The 17,278-nt window shown below is 43.4% G+C and overlaps 1 protein-coding gene across 3 annotated transcripts in view; it reads left to right on the top strand.

Moving 5' to 3' along the window:
• Positions 1 to 17,278, top strand: part of TSHR (thyroid stimulating hormone receptor) — a 126,224-nt gene that overhangs the window by 75,871 nt on the left and 33,075 nt on the right. For all 3 annotated transcript variants that reach the window (XM_082242869.1, XM_082242871.1, XM_082242870.1), the window contains exons 5-7: positions 7,989 to 8,063; positions 9,099 to 9,173; positions 14,507 to 14,584. In XM_082242869.1, coding sequence (XP_082098995.1) covers positions 7,989 to 8,063; positions 9,099 to 9,173; positions 14,507 to 14,584 — 228 coding nt within the window. The remainder of the gene's footprint in view (positions 1 to 7,988; positions 8,064 to 9,098; positions 9,174 to 14,506; positions 14,585 to 17,278) is intronic.

Below are 17,278 nucleotides of genomic sequence, written 5' to 3' on the forward strand. Positions count from 1 at the left end.
GATGTCGGATCAGTGTGAACCTATGATTGGTGTTATTCTTTTTCTCTGGATTTTAATAGAATTGAGACATTGAAATGTTTGTTTCCATTAGAACATTACAGCTGGCACTTTGGCTCAGCAGTGATATAAGGAGCAATTAGATTATGCTGATTAGTTAATAAGGAGGTAAAGATCTTCCACTGGCCCTCAAGAGCTCTTATGTGTAGACAGAAGCCCTGTGTCATCGTCTGTATCAGCTTCATGGAGGGGAACATCTTGCAACTGACAAGGGTGAGGGGGGGGGGGGGGCAGTGAAAATAATGGTGGCCGACTCTTTGGACACAGTGGGGGACAATTGCCAGAGTAGCAATGCTGAACACTGTGCATTGTCTGCGCTTTGTTACCACGCATAGATGTGCAGACGATTTCCCGAGTAGTAACAGGCGTGCAGCTGTGCGCTAATTAACGCACTTTACCAAAACATACACATAAAAATATGACTGCCCTCATTTTTTTAACCCCTTCCCATCCGCCACATGTATATTAATGGAGGTACGCTACTTCCCTTATCAGTTAACATTTTATTTTTATTTTTTCGGTTAGATATGGAGTTGTCCTCTTTTTTGCTCCCCCATGGAGAGTGGTAGCCCACAGGTAGTGGTAGAAGAGTTGGTGGGGGTCCCGTTGGAGCTTACTGCAGGGAGAGGGAGCGGCTTGTCGGGGCCTCAGAATACTCCACGCAGGTAGTAGCAGAGTTGGTGGGGTCCTCTTTATGCTCCCAGCAGAGTGTGGTAGTGGAGTCTGCAGGGAGTACCCTTTACAGTTAGTGCTGCCCCATTTTACGATCCCCACAGAGAGTCATACAGAGTTAGTGGGACCCCACTTTATGCTCCCCACAAAGAAAGATACAGAGTGTTGGGGTCCCTTTATACTCCTAACAGAGTTGTTGAGGGTTCCCTTTACCCATCTGGCAGAGAATGATAGCAGAGTTAGTGGGGGTTCCCCCCTCTCCTGGCAGAGAATGGTAGCAGAGTTAGTGGGGGTCCCTTTTACCCTTCTGGTAGAGAATGGTAGCAGAGTTAGTGGGGATCCCCTTTACTCTTTCCGGCAGAGAATGGTAGCAGAGTAAGTGGGGGTCCCCATTCCCCTTGGCAGAGAAGGGTAGCAGAGTAAGTGGGGGTGCCCTTTACCCTCCCGACAGAGAATGTTAACAGAGTTAGTGGGAGTTCCTATTTCCCTCCCAGCAGAAAATGGTAGCAGAGTTAGTAGGGGTCCCCTTTACCCTCCCAGCAGAGAATGGTAGCAGAGTTAATGGGGGCCCCCTTTACCCTCCCGGCAAAAAATGGTAGCAGAGATAGTGGAGGTCCCCTTTACCCTCCTGGCAGAGAATGGTAGCAGATTTGGCGGGGTTTCCCTTTACGCTCCTAGCAGAGAATGGTAGTAGAGTTGGTGGGGTTCCCTTTTACCCTCCTGGCAGAGAATGACAGCCGAGATGGTGGGGTTCCCTTTTACCCTCCTGGCAGAGAATAGTAGCAGAGTTGGTGGGGTTCCCTTTTACCATCCTGGCAGAGAATGACAGCCGAGATGGTGGGGTTCCCTTTTACCCTCCTGGCAGAGAATAGTAGCTGAGTTGGTGAGGGCCCCTTTATGCTCCCAACAGAGAGTGATATTGAGATTTATGGGACCCCCTTTACTCTCCCATCAATGAATGATAGCGGAGTCTGCACTCCCTCCACCATCCTCTCGTTAATTGGCGGCCGTGTTATTCCAAGCTGCCGGCCTGTGAAAACTTTGTGTAAGAGGAGAAGATGAAAATAAACCTGCGGCCGGCGGGTTATGTTTGTCAGGCGCTAACCTGGCGGCTTGTGGGCCAATTATAGAAAACCAGAAACATCTGACACTTTCCAGCCTCCAGCTTGGAGGAATGTGTGGAAAAAAAAAAAAAGAGATGGGGAATCTATTCTACTCCACCGGGCTTCACAGCGCCACCTCACTGCCAGCGCCATAGGTGTGAAACATGAAAGGTGTGCAGACCTGGGAACTCACCAATAGACATGGGCGTCCGCAAGAGGGGAATCCCCGGAATCTCAACTTCCCCTTTAAAGAGGTTGTTAAGCCACCTTATACCATCCTGTCTGGTCTGTTTAATAATTATGTGTGCCCGTGCCCTGTTGTCTGTGTATGTGTTTTAAAAAAAATAGGCCGTTCTTTACCAGTTTTCAGAGCACCAATCGCCGCTCACGTGACCCGCCGGCTCTCTCCTCTCCCCGTCTGACAGCTGCCTACAGTGGGCGGGGCCGAGGATTCCCCACTGACGTCAGTCGGGAGGAGGAGAAGGGGAGGGGAGGCTGAGAGGAGGAGAGAGGAGACAGGTCACTTGAGCGACGATTGGCCCTCTGAAAACTGGTAAAGAACAGCTTTTTTTTTTTAAAACACATACACAGGGGCACACAGGATTATTAAACAGACTGTAGACTATAGCAGCAGGAGGGTAGGGGGCGGGCCCTGACACAGGAGCAGGCAGGGAGGGAGGGGGGGAGGGGGGAGAGAGGACAGAGGAGGACAGGAGGGCTGCGGATGACAAAACACAATCCTAAAGAGCAGTGGGACTTTAAAGGGCCAATGTAGGAGGGATGGTCACAAATAGAGCGACAGTATTTTCATAAAAAACATATTTATTAAATCACAGAAAGAAGAACTTAGTGTACATAACAGCATCATATTGAATACACTTCCATATATATACACATATAAAAATTCTGACTAACCCCATGAAGTCAAGGGTAGAGCATATCATGTCCCGGGAAGGCGTCGGGACCATGTAGAGCAGGGGTAGCCACCATTAAGGATATAAATATAAAGGATAAGAAAAAGATCACCATACAACCACTGAAAAGCCGGAGAACCAGGGTATCCGGATAATGGGTTGCTATATAGGGTAACCAGGTCCCCTCCTAAAGCCAATGGGTACAGTATCCATGGAGGGAGAGAATCCTTTCACCCGGATATCAGGCTTATATGTGTGACCTAGACAGATAATACAAGAGGCAAGTATTTGACGGAGGCACGTAGACTGACCTAAAATACCTGGCTGATCCTGCCTGGCTATGTCCTCCCCTATGTAAACTGACCACGGTATATCATGGCTGATGAACCCTGACATACCGTGGTCAGTTTACATAGGGGAGGACATAGCCAGGCAGGATCAGCCAGGTATTTTAGGTGATAGAAGGGGCCAAATTACACAGCACAAGCACTGTGCTGTATAACATGCTTTAAGGAACCAGGATCAATACTTTTTGTTAGGTTTACAAATGCTTTACAAAAATAAAAATAAATTCTGCTGTTTAAAAATAAATACTCGTTGCCTTCATGACATTGTCGAAAAGGGGCGGTGACCTTAAAATGATGTCCCCCCCCCCTAAAAAAAATTCTGCGGACGCCCATGCCAATAGAGTCCCCAAGAGATAGAAGAACCTTTCAGGGGGTTTACTCTCCAGCATCCACCAATAAATTAAATCTCGTTTTTTGGGTGGACTGATCCTTTAAGTATCACATGTGCTGATGATGCAGTCATTAATGAATAACGGAGGATCGCGGCCCCTCTCAGGACCGTAGGTGATGTGTATCATGTGGAATAAGTGGACCCAGATGTCTTCGACCACGGGACAGGCTTTCATACCGCGTGTTGTGCGTTCAGCCCTAAATATATTGTCACTTTCAGACGGAGCGGAGGAGGGTCAGCCAAAATCTGCGCCGTTCTACGCCCACTGACATCATAGCGATCGGGATTATAGTGATAATGCGATTTATAAACACATATGGAGTGCGTTATATATAGACGTATCGCATGGACCTCATTATTAACCCTCTCATGGGGAACATCCATGGCCACTGCAGGCAAGGTTTACCCTTTCACTGCCAGAGCCATTTTTACATTTTTTTTATTATGCGCACGTGTTAAAAAAGTAGTTTTAGACCTGAAGATTACGTCAAACCCCCGAAACGTTACAGAGTTTCTAAAAGCAGACACCATGAAGAATAAGGCAGCCCATAGATGAGTCTGGTTTTTTTCATTGAACCAGCAGGCTAAACGAAAAAAACTGACCTGATTCCCCCATGCACACATTTGAGGTGAATGGGGTAGTGGCATCACTAGGGTTGGTGTCACCTGGTGCGGTAAAACAAGGTGTCACCCCCCCCCCCCATCCGCAGTAAAACATGGCGTCACCCCCCTCCACGATGAAACATGGTGTCACCCCCCCTTTCTACTCCCTACCTAATGGTGTCACCCCTTTGGCGGGTGTCATCCGCGGTTCAAACCCCTCTAAACCACCTGAATTTTGATCCATATACGGCTAGCTATAGCCAGTTCCAGGTGGGCGGGACTTTTGTCTATCTGCGTACGCGTCATATCAGACACAGCCAATGACTGATCACTATACCAGCCCGCTGCCAGTACCATGTGATCGCTGTGACCAATCACACCATATCACATTACAGTTGTAAACAATGGAAGGCTTCCTTTCATGCAATTCATTGTATTGCATAGTGTTGCTAGCTGTGATTGATTACAGTGATTACATGGTACAGACAGGGCCAATAACAGCCCATCTGTACCATGTGATTAGCGTTGGCCAATCACAGCTAATCACAACAAAACACTGAATAAATCAGTAATAATTAAATTAATAGAATCCGTTTCATTCCGTAAAAATGGTTGCTTACACCTATGAAATTCACTGGTATAAGCAACCATAACGTGTAATGCCTCATCTAGCTATAGGATGCACCGTAATTGTAATGGTACAATGTATGGTAACACTGTATTGCTCTGGATACAGTGTGTTACAAGAAAAAAATAATAAAAAAAATAAAAAAGATGTAATAAAAAAAATTAAAAAAAAAATTATTAAATATAACATTTTTACATACTGTCACCATTCAGTGTCCCTGATCACTGTCACACCAGTTATATGATAACACTTTACTGCACTGGTAAAAGTATGTAAAAAAACATTTTTTTTTTTTTAATTTATTTTCCAAAACATTGTGCAAAAAAAAAAAAAAAAGAATTACCGTAACTTTAAAAAAACATGCCATGCTTCTTACTAAGTACCTTGGACTGTCTACTTTCCAAAAAGAGGTTATCTGTGGGTATTTGTACTGTTATGGCGCTTTCAGGTCTTTAGCCACCTAGGCGGTAATCCCGAGCGTGACTCGGGGTGGATTTTTCATTGCAGGAGCGGTAACCCCGAGTCACGCTCGGGGTGGATTGCAGAGAGCGCAGCGGTGTTCTCTTACCTTATCCTGGCGATCCAGCCATGATCTCTCATTGCTGAGATCGCCAGCCGAGAGTCCCGCCGCTCCTCCGTCCACCGTCGGTCTGATCACTTCCTAGTTCCGTTCCCTGCAGCATGGGAGCGGAACTAGGGAGGGAAATTCAAAAAAAAAAAAAAAAAAACGTTGCACAAAACACAAAACACATTTTATATTATATATATATATATCTATGCATATATATATATATATATATATATACATATATATGCATATATATATATATATATATATATATATGCATATATATATATATATATATATATATATATATATATATATATATACCGGTGTATATATATATATATATATATATATATATGCATATATATATATATATATATATATATATATATATATACCGGTGTATATATATATATATATATATATATATATATATATAAAATTATATTATTGATTCAATTATAATTCATGCGTTTTATTTATATATATATATATATATATATATATATATATATATGTGTGTGTATATATATATATATAATATATATATATATATATATATATATATATATATATATATATATACATACACACACACACATATATCTATATATAATATATAATGCATGAATTATAATCTAATCAATAATATAATTTTATTATATATATTATATATTAAATAATAAAATAATATTATTGATTCGATTATAATTCACGCGTTTGTGTTTCAAATTTATCACATCTGGGATGTCTACTAGACTCTTGTTTTGGTCAGGTTTAAGTCAGTAATTACTAAGAATTGTAGGCCTATAATACATAACGCCAAATTTCCATGAAAACAATTGTACCGCTTTTGGTATGTAATTCCTGACATAATCATGCCGTCAGGGAGGTTAAGAAACGAGATGTCAGCCATCCAGGCACATTTTTTACATTGATTTTCTCCTACCAGGAGAAAGGCGTTCAGAAGAGCTGGGCATACGCCCCGTGCGCATGCGCCTGTGAAACAGGAAACAACTTTGGTTCTTCAGGTTTTCCGTAGGTGATGGTTTAAAAGTCCCAACAGATCATCAGCTTAGAGTGAACTGTGATTATTGTGCCTAGAATTATTGCTCTCACTCTGGCTTGCAGGGCGATATGTAACATGTAGCACAATTGATGTATACACATGTAGGCGCCCCAGCGTGTGTTTACTTTTGCATGTGCATATATGTGGAGGTGGGGGGTGGGTTCAAGTGCTTAGGTGTAACCATATTTTTTTACTCTTTTTTTTTTTTCACTAAACTTTATTAGGGGGACCAACACTCCCCAAAACGTATCAGGGGTGGGTGGATGGGATTAAACGGCAGTGAAGTCACCTGATCACTTCCCCTGACAGTCAGCCTGTAAGCAGGGCAGCCATCAGGGGGGGACAGCCCATACACATGTAGGGGGCCCAGGCGTTCCAAGGGGCCCGGTCGCCCAGGCCCCAACCAACGAGACTGAGTTGTTGCTGCTGTAGTAACTAGCAATTGCTAAAGCATGGCGGCTGCGGGATATCTCTTTGCTGAATTGTGATGTCTCTTTGCTGGATTGGGATATCTCTTTGCTGGATATATCAGTCTGTCTCTTTACTGGATTGGGATGTGTCTTTGCTGAATATATGAGGCCATCTCTATACTAGATTGGGATGTCTCTTTGCTGAATATATGAATGAGGCTGTCTCTTTGTTGGATTAGAATGTCTCTTTGCTGAATATATGAGGCCATCTTTTTACTGGATTGGGATGTATCGTTGCTGAATATATGGGGATGTCTCTTTGATGGTTTGGATTCATTTTCATTTATTAGGTTGTAAGAGTGTTAAAATAGAAGTGGGTGCACCGAAGGACTCGGTGGGATGGCCAATGGGAGGATTCGGTGGGACGACTAGAGGGCAGGCCCTGCGGAATGTTGGTGGTCAGGTCCAGAGGGGCCCAGACCTAAAGCTGTATAAGGGGCCCCAAAATTTCTGATGGCTGCCCTGCCTGTAAGATATACATACATTCCTCTGCAGCAGCCCCCCCCCCCCCCCCCACTGCTGATGACGTATGTCATACGTCATTGGCAGAGAAAGGATTAAACCCATGTTCAGTCAGCCAAAAAAACAAAAAAAACAAAGATGGAGGTATTACTGCTATGGTGCATCCTATACCTAGATGGGGTACTGACTATATTGATCACATTGCTAGTTCTTTCATATAAGCTACATTCCCCTGAATAGACCCTTTTAGGACTCTCCTAGACGAATGACAGCCTTAGCATTACCCTTAGGCACACTGCAGCTTGAAAAAGCTCAGTACAGCTTTTTTTTTTTTTTTTTTTTGCTAAAATACAGCCCATAAAGCGTATCTAAACCTAAGAACAAAAATGTAATATGTTCTGGCTTTCAGTTCCATAGATGTGATGGCTGCATTAGTTTTCCTATTTTCTTTTCTTTACATAGTGATCCTTCAAGTAACACACTTCCCATCCTAGGGTGACAACACTCACAGACCATACCTATGGAGCAGCAGTGTTGTCACCTTAGGACAGGAGGTGAGCAGGGTGAGATGGAAGGTGTTCTGTACTCCTCAGAGATTGTTGAGACCAATGTAACCAATAAGGGTGCAGCGCAGGAAGTTGTCAGCTGAGTGTGGAAATGGAAATGTCGAAGTGTCAGACCCTCACTAAGGTTGTTTGTTACAGAGAAATGAGGAGCCTGATGAATCTGAAATGTATAGAAGCTCGCGCATTCCAGAACCTTCCGCTTCTCAATTACTTGTAAGTATCAGCCTCATTGGGTGTAATGCTTCAGCTTACCAAAAGCCATGCAGACCCAGGAATTCAGGATGGTGGGAACCCCGCATAATAGATACAAGGGTGCAGACCTGGAAACTCAGCCCAGGGATAGTGGGAGTCTCTCATAAGGAGCACAACAGGTGTACAGACCCAGGAACTCAGCACAGGGGTGGTGAGAAACCTCCATAATAGGCACAGTGGGTAGCGCAGACCAAGGAACTCAGCCCACGGATGGCGGAACCCCTCATAAAGGGCACAGCAGGCGTTTAGACCTGGGAACTCAGCCCTGGGATGGTGGGAGCCCCTCAACATAGACACAGTAGGTGGCGCAGACCCAGGAATTCAGTCCAGGGATGGTGGGAGCCTCTCATAATGGGCACAGCATGTGTACAGACTCTGGAGCTCAGCCTGGGGATGCTGGGAACCCCCCATATTATGCACAGTAGGTGGTGCAGACCCAGAAACTCAGCCCAGGGATGGTGAGAACCCCTCACAATGGGCACAGTAGGTGTACAGACCCAGGGACTCAGCACAGGAATGGGGAGAACCCATAACAATGGGCACGGCAGGTGCACAGACCCTGGAACTCAGCCCGGGGATGGCGGGAACCCCTTATAATGGGCACAGTAGGTGTGCAGACTCTGGAACTCTGAACAGGGATGGTGGGAGCCCCTTATAATGGTCACAGCAGGTATGCAGACCCAGGAGCACACAGCAGGTATGGTGAGGAATAAACTGTTAAGGGGTTCCTTCCTTTGCTCTTTATTCTCTCTCTTTCTCAAATTTAAATTCACTTCAAATAAACTTTATTAGCAGGACCAAATACATTTTAGCATTGCCAAGGTGCCTTCTCCACCCTACCTCCACATCTCTCTCCCCATCCCCCACCTACCTCCCTTTCTCCTCTTTCTCTTCCTAGAAGTTTGGGAGATAGTAATAGCAGACCCCAGGGAGGCTGGAGGTGAGGTCTTTCCATAGCCTGTAATGTCATTTGACCTTTTTTCTTTCTTATTTCAGAGTCATTTTGAACACCGGACTCTCCGACTTCCCAGATTTTTCCAGAATTCAGTCCCTGGCCATCACCGTGTTTGTGTTAGTAAAACCAATCTTATATTTTATATGTATACATAAAAACAGTCTGATGGAGGAGGCACTCATGTCTTCTATTGAAGCAACATAAATAGATTTATTAGTTGACCTTTCAACAAAGCAATGCTCCTCTTTCTCCAGAAAGGCTTGAGGAAGATAAGCAATGCCTTGCTGAAACGTTGAACAATAAACCTGTTCATGTCACTTAGTAGAAGTAGAAGTAGAATATATATATTTATTAGGGATCGACCATATATCGGCAATGCCCATATATCGGCAATGCCGATATATCGGGGGCCGATATGCACTTTCCCAGATATATCGCAATCGGCCCTAAGGTTACCGATATTGCAGATATTTCGGGAAAGTGCTGTACTGGAGTGATGCCTGCAGCTAGAGGCATCACCCCGGTACCGGCGTCCATAGCCGACAGTCGGCTGTCTTGTAATGACAACCGATGTGGCTGAGGAGCCACTCGGCTGTCATTACAAGGAGCGGGAGGGGACGTCTCCCCCCTCCCGCTGCCTTCTGCGACTCACCCGGGTCTCCCGTCCCACCGGGAGACCCAGGCATCCTACCTTCACGCCCGCTGAAGAGAAGATCCGATCAAAGCCGCATTCGGCTGTGATCGGGTCTCCATGTAAAAAACTCGGAAGTGATGTCATGACTTCCGGGTACTCGGCGGCAAATTCAAAAAAATGTGAGCATTCAAAACAGCCAAACTTTTGAATGTGATAAAAATAAATAAATGAAAATCGGCGCTAATTCAAAAAATAATAATGTATCCAAAGGGTGTAATGTGAAGTAAGCCCCCGTTCACACTGGGGCGACGCTACTTCGCACCGCGACCTCCGAGGTCGCGGTGCGAGCAGCGCGCCGCTACCTCGGAGCGGCCGCCACGGACTTCATAACATTGAAGTCTATGGCGGTCGCCTCCTGGTCGCCCCAAAGAAGCTCCGGACCCTTTTTCTGAGTCGGAGCGACTTGTGTCGCTCCTATCAGAACGGGTCCGCAGCTTCCCTATGGGAGGCGACCTGCGGTGACCTGTGAGGCGACCAGGTCGCCTCACAGGTCGCCCCAGTGTGAACGGGGGCTTAATCCAAACATAAAATAAATATTCAGAGCAAACAAACAAGTGCTTCAGGAACAATAAATAAACAGCTGAATAATAAAAACATCCAATTCCCATATGGTGAGTAATGCTCCTCAAATCAGTGAATATAAAGCTCAATAAAAAATGTCCAAAAAATAATAAAGGGAATGTGAAGAGTCCAAAAAATGTCAATAGAAGTAGAATGACATCACAAAGTACAGGTATCGATCTTCATAAAACAATCCAATAAAAGTGACTTCTAAAACAAATGTGAATCTTCAGTGATATAGTGAATAAACAAAGCGTTACTCCTGAAATCCAAAAAATGTGTGCAGTGGCCGCTCTCCACACACTCAAATGAGCGTGTTAGAGGATTTCCTCCAATCAAAATACTCCAATACTCCCACAGATGTAACACTTTAACTTAGGGATAAGGCGGAGACAAGGTGGAAGGAGAGGGGCGGGCACCGGACAAGCAGGTGAAAAAAGTGTGCTGATCAGCTTTGTCTTCAAATGAAGAATTAACATCTGCAGTTTAACATCGGCATCTGATTAGGTTCCAGTTGATCCAGAGGAAGGCGAAGAAGAAAAACCCTAGCAAAGCATGATCCAATTTGCTACAGCAGTGGAAAAACGTCCTTCCTGATCCCCCGAGAGGCAATTGGATATTCCCAGTATCAACTTATAAATATCGCATCCCTATCTATTGGTAAGATTCGAGGACCAGCATTACCAGGAGACCAAGGACCATTTGTTGAAGATTCATCTCCTATCCCCAGGTCTGGGGCGCTCATGCGTGTCACCGGCTGATCTGTGGGTCCGATGGACTCGATCATTAGGCAGAGAGTCAAAAAATGTTTTGCCTAAAGTTTAACTTTCCCCCTTCCCACCCAGTGTCATTAGTACAGTGACAGTGTAAATAATTAGCACTGATCACTGTATTAGTGTGACTAGTGATGTCAGGGTCCGTCAGTTCCCACCCAGTGTCAGTTAGTGTCAGATTGACCACCGCACATCCCATTCCCTCTATAAGTCACTGATCACCACCATTACTAGTATATATAAAAAAATAAATACATTAATTAAAATCCCAGTGTATATATATATATACCACCATTTGTAGATGCTATAGCTTTCATGCAAACCAATGAATATACACTTATTGGGATTTGTTTTACTAAAGACATGTAGCAGAATGCATTTTGGCCTACATTTATGAAGAATTTTTATTATTTTTTTTTTTTTTTTTATTGGAGACATTTTTGTCATTTTAAATAATGAAAAATCTAGTGGTCATCAAATACCACCAAAAGAAAGCTATATTAGTGTGACTAGTGATGTCAGGGTCCGTCAGTTCCCACCCAGTGTCAGTTAGTGTCAGATTGACCACCGCACATCCCATTCCCTCTATAAGTCACTGATCACCACCATTACTAGTATATATAAAAAAATAAATACATTAATTAAAATCCCAGTGTATATATATATACCACCATTTGTAGATGCTATAGCTTTCATGCAAACCAATGAATATACACTTATTGGGATTTGTTTTACTAAAGACATGTAGCAGAATACATTTTGGCCTACATTTATGAAGAATTTTTATTATTATTATTTTTTTTTTTTATTGGAGACATTTTTGTCATTTAAATAATGAAAAATCTAGTGGTCATCAAATACCACCAAAAGAAAGCTATATTTGTGTGAAAAATTAACATAAATTTAATTTGCTTACAGTGTTGCATGGCTGCGCAATTACCAGTTAAAGTAGTGCAGTGCCGAATAGCAAAAAATGCTCTGGTCCTGAAGGGAAAAAAACTTTCCGTAGCCCAAGTGGTTATTGACTTTTTTGATATATTAGAAACAAACTGTTAAATAAATCACATTAATCTTACAATCCATTAGAATTTTTTTCAATTAAAATTAAAACAATTGTACCGCCCTACTTGCCTCAAACTTGCAGCATTTAGCTAACATCAGTGGCGTAGACCAGCCTTTTTTCTAGTATCAGGGAACACCTGCTGAAAGCATTTTAGAAAAATGCTCCTTACATTGGTGATCGGAATGCCAAAGTTTTAGACAGGTAAGAAAATATTTAAAGCGGAAGTAAAGCCTAATACCTTAAATTCTCCCCTGCAATCATTTTTGTGAGCTAAATTCAGCCTTATATGTCAAAATGAAGAAATCCATGTTTTTTACCTTTATTTTTCAGTATTCAGCGCTGTCACATTACCTCAACCCTTCTTCTTGCTGAGTCCAAGAGCAGCAAGTGGGTGTGGTTACTGAAAGCTAGTGACATCACTTCCAGGAAGGGACACTGTTCCTGTGTAGCCAGTGGGCGCATACAGGATGGGAGGAGCTGATCATAGGTTCCCGCCCAGTGTTCTCTCATCAGTAAGGATGCATTGTACATCCTAAATCATGAGAAAATGAAGAAATAATTCACTCAGGACACTACAATCATTTAGTACAGGCAACCACACTAAAGTCTACATTTCCACTAGTGTGACTAATCAATGGCATCCGTTCCCATCTATGCGACTTTGAAAATTAGTGACCTTGAAAAAGGTACCTACACTACTTTGATGCAACTTTTGATGCAACTTTGATCCAGAGAGAGTAAAGTTGGATAAAAGTCGCATCAAGGTCGCACTCTAAATCACAATACTGGAAACACAGACCAAAGCTCAGTTTCAACTAGTGCGACTTTTCATGCGACTTTGGACACAGAAAGCAGCATGAAAAGTCACCGACCGTTGATTTCAATGACACCCATTCCCATCTATGTGACTTTGAAAAGGTACCTGCACTACTTTGATGCAACTTTTGATGCGACTTTGATACAGAGAGTGTAAAGTTGAGTCAAAGTCACACTCTAAATCGCACTAGTGGAAATGTAGACTAAAGCTCCATTTCCACTAGTGCGACTTGTCATGTGACTTTGGACACACAAAGTCACATGACAAGTCACAGCCCATTGATTTCAATGGCACCCATTTCCATCTATGCAACTTTGAAAATCAGCGACCTTGAAAAGGTACCTGCACTACTTTGATGCAACTTTTGATGCGACTTTGATCCAGAGAGTCTTAAGTTGGGTAAAAGCTGCACTCAAAGTCACACTCCAAAGTTGCACTCTAGCCTAGTGGCTAAGTTTCCACTAGTGCGACTCTTAAGTTGTGCAATTTAGAGTGCAGCTTTGAGTGCAGCTTTGACCCAACTTTGCACTCTCTGGATCAAAGTCGCATCAAAGTAGTGCAGGCACGTTTTCAACGTCGCTGATTTTCACAGTGGCATAGATGGGAATGGGTGCCATTGAAATCAATGGTCTGTGACTTGTCATGTAACTTTATGTGTACAAAGTCGCATGACAAGTTGCACTAATGGAAACAGAGCATAAAACTCATTACTCACGTATAATGAGCACTGGAAATCGATCTGTATCCTACTAAACTTTCAAAAATGTTCCTTCCTTTCTACCTTATATAGTGCACTGGTCACGTGACCCCCCTCCTCTCTCTTTCTCTATGAAGACAGAAGGAGATCATGGTGAAGGATAGGAGGGATGGAGGCGGGCTGGGCAGGTCTAGGCATGCCTGTCTAAGAAAGACTGACAACCTTTTCAGGAAGTGAAAGACAGCTTATCAAATTCAGATAAAAGGCAGATAGCGTTGTCGGTGAAGAACATGAAGAAGTTGATTGTCTAGTTTAGATAAGACTTTCTAAGCTACACAAGCAGCTAGCCAGAAAATGAATAATATCAAAGATAAAAATATTTAACATATTATTAATAGGAAAAATTCTATTTTTGACTGGAATTTCACTTTAATGTCGTGCCGCTGGCTCTGCCAAGTATTTTTGGCCCCAAAACTATCAAAAAAGGAGGTTCCTGGCTAAGATTGGCTGATGTAGGCACAATTAGGGAGGGAGTGGAGATTTACTAAAACTGGGGTTTGCAAAATCTGGTGCATCTCTGCATAAAAAACAGTAAGCTTCCAGGTTTTATTGTCCAAGCCTAATTGAAGTTAGAAGCTAAATGGCTACCATGCTGAGTGCTCCAGTTTTAGTAAATGTCACCCTTTATGTGCCTGTGCTGTCTGTATACATTAAAATAACACTGATATACATTGTATTACTTTATTTCCTTGTATAAAATCACACTAACCATTCAGTCAAATGACTTCTCTAGATATGAATTCTGTCCAGTTTGGGGTTGAACTGATCTTTTCTCTTTTTACAGGGAGATTGCAGATAATCCCAATATGGCGTCCCTTCCAGCCAACGCATTTCAGGGACTGGGCAACGGTTTCCTGACCTTGTAAGTATCAGAGGTTTACACCTATAGGTGGCCGGAGGTTTTAGCCTGCAGGGAAAATCTGCAGGACACTTGATTTTGATGAGATCTTCCCCATCCTAAAGCCAGTGGGACACTCCACCATTTAATGAGCTTCTGGAAAGAGAGTTGCTAACTAAATAGATGGTGAGATGATCCACATTCAGCCATGGCATCTCCATGATCATGAAGCATCAAGCTGGTCACAGGTGTTACATGTAATGTATGTGGGAAAAGAGGAAGATATGGGTACAAAGTAATCAGGGAAGCCTGGGGAGAGGGGCAAACCATATATTAGTGGTCAGTAGGGATGGGCCTGAACAATCCCCTGTTCAGTTTTCACCAGAACTTTTGAACATCGCGAAATTTCGGAACCGAATAATGAACCCTATTGAAGTCAATGGGACCTGAACTAGAAAACGAAAAGTGCCCATCTTAAAGGCTTATATGCAAGTAATTGGGCATACAATGGTTTTGGGGGTCCGGGTACTGCCCTGGGGGGACATGTATCAATGAAAAAAGTTTGTAAAAAAACTTAATTTTTAAATGAGCAGTGATTTACTGATGAAAGCATAAAAAATGAGAAATAACAATAAAAATGGAAAATTCCTTTCAACATAGTGCCTGGAGGGTCCCCTTAGCCTACCTGTAAAGTGGCACATCTGTACTGTGTTTAGAAGCTGCTGCAGAAATAATTGCATTTATAAAGCCAAAGAAAATGACATTTTCCCTGCACGCTTTTTTTTTGTAAACAACGGCTTGGGGAGCCAGTCTGTATGATGAGGTCACAATGTAGTGCATTGGGAACAAGATTAGAGTTTTTTTGTATAAATTCTAGTCTCTTCCGCAGACTTTGGATAGAAGGTGCCTTCACACCATAACTCTATAGAGGTACTCTTAATAAAAGCAAGAATTGCCTTGCTGTCGAAAATTTAAATGATATGCACCTGTCAAACAGGTGCGGAAAATTGGTCTTTGGGTGTCTGTGGCGCCTTCACACCGTAACCCTATAGAGGTACTCTTGATGAAAGTAGGAATTGGCCTTGCTGTCAAAAAATTGGATTTTTGACCTACTGTAAAATCCATTTCTCTGATGTTCATTGACGGACACAGCTCCTGATCTTCATAACCATTGAGTTATACTGCCCCCTACAGGAGTTGGACACTAGGCAGAAAAAAAAGGTCTGGCTACGCCCATGGGCAGTCCCAGGGGGTATACTCCCTCTCTCTGCTATAGGCACTATAGGAGCTGTGTCCATCAGTGAACAAAAGGGAAATTTAAATGATATGCATCTGTCAAACAGGTGTGGAAATATTGGTCTTTGGGTGTTACTTGTGCCCATGAAAACTACACTTAAAAAATTCTCCCAGATGAAATCAACACCCACAACACTAGGCAGCCTAGAAGTCTTGCAGATATTCCACATCCCAAAAAAACTAAAAACCTAATCAGTGACATTGGCATCAGGGGCTTCATAGCTGCTGGTAATCCAGGACTGATTCATTTTGATGTCAGATAGTCCATGGAGTCTGTAGACAGATGCGTTCTATTATCAGTAACAAAACCTCCAGCAGCACTGAATGCCCATTCGAAAAGCGCGCTGGATGCAGGGCAGCCTAGCAGCTCAATTGTATACTGGGCAAGTTCTGGCCAGTGGTCTATTCTCATGAGCCAGTAACCAGGTGGATCGTCAACTGGAAACCTCCCCATCTTTGCTTTCGCCTCTAGATAATTGTCTACCATCATGCAGACGCTGCCGATGGGATGTGGAAGCTGAGAGCCCTGGGTGGTGAGGACTAAAGAAATTGTGAAATGCATCCCCCTTTCTCCACTGCTCCTCTCTTGACCAACAGAAGCCTCAAAACCATGTTTTCCACGACACTGTAACCTACCTGAGTCAGGATTGTAACCTACCAGAGTCAGGAAAAGCATTAGATAAACTCCTCTTTAAAGTGCCCTTAAGAGATTTCATCTCCCGCACCCTCTGTGGGGACAGGATGAGTTCTGAGACTTTCTCCTTGTAACGGTGGTCAAGGAAGGTTGCTAACCAATAGTGATCCTTCTCCTTGATGCCACATATTCTTGGGTCCTTTCACAGGCTTTGAAGCATGAGGGAGCCCGTGTACCGCAAGTTTGTGGAGGCATGAGAAGCAGACTCCTCTGGGTCACTGAGGATTACAGTATCTGGAACTGCCTCCTTCCAGCCATGTATTACTCCCAAGGATTCTGGGGATGGAAAACCATCTCTTGAGGGTTAACGTATGTCTTCCTCTGCTTCAATGCCTCCAAAACTGCCAGAATCCTAATCCTTCTCCCTCTCCTCTTTTGAGTTCTGTGGCGTAGGAAGGATAGTGTCTGCATAAAGCGGGCCTTGAGAGGAAAGGAAGTCCTCCTCTTCCTCCCACTGCTCTGCCTCGAGTGCCCTGTCCATAATGCCACGCAGAGTCTGCTCCAACAGAAACACAATAGGGATTATGTCACTGATGCATGCATTGTCACGGCTCAGCATCCTTGTGGTCTCCTGGAATGGTGACAGTACAGTGCATGCATCCTTTATCAGCAGCCATTGGCGTAGTAAAAAAAAGCCAAGCCAGACTGAGGCTGTCGTTGTGCCACACTCACACAGGTACTCGTTGACGTCTCTCTGCTGCATATGCAGCTGCTGCAGCATTGCCAAA

This window comes from Pelophylax lessonae (genome assembly GCF_965119305.1).
Source record: "Pelophylax lessonae genome assembly, chromosome: 13".
Taxonomy (NCBI): Eukaryota; Metazoa; Chordata; class Amphibia; order Anura; family Ranidae; genus Pelophylax; species Pelophylax lessonae.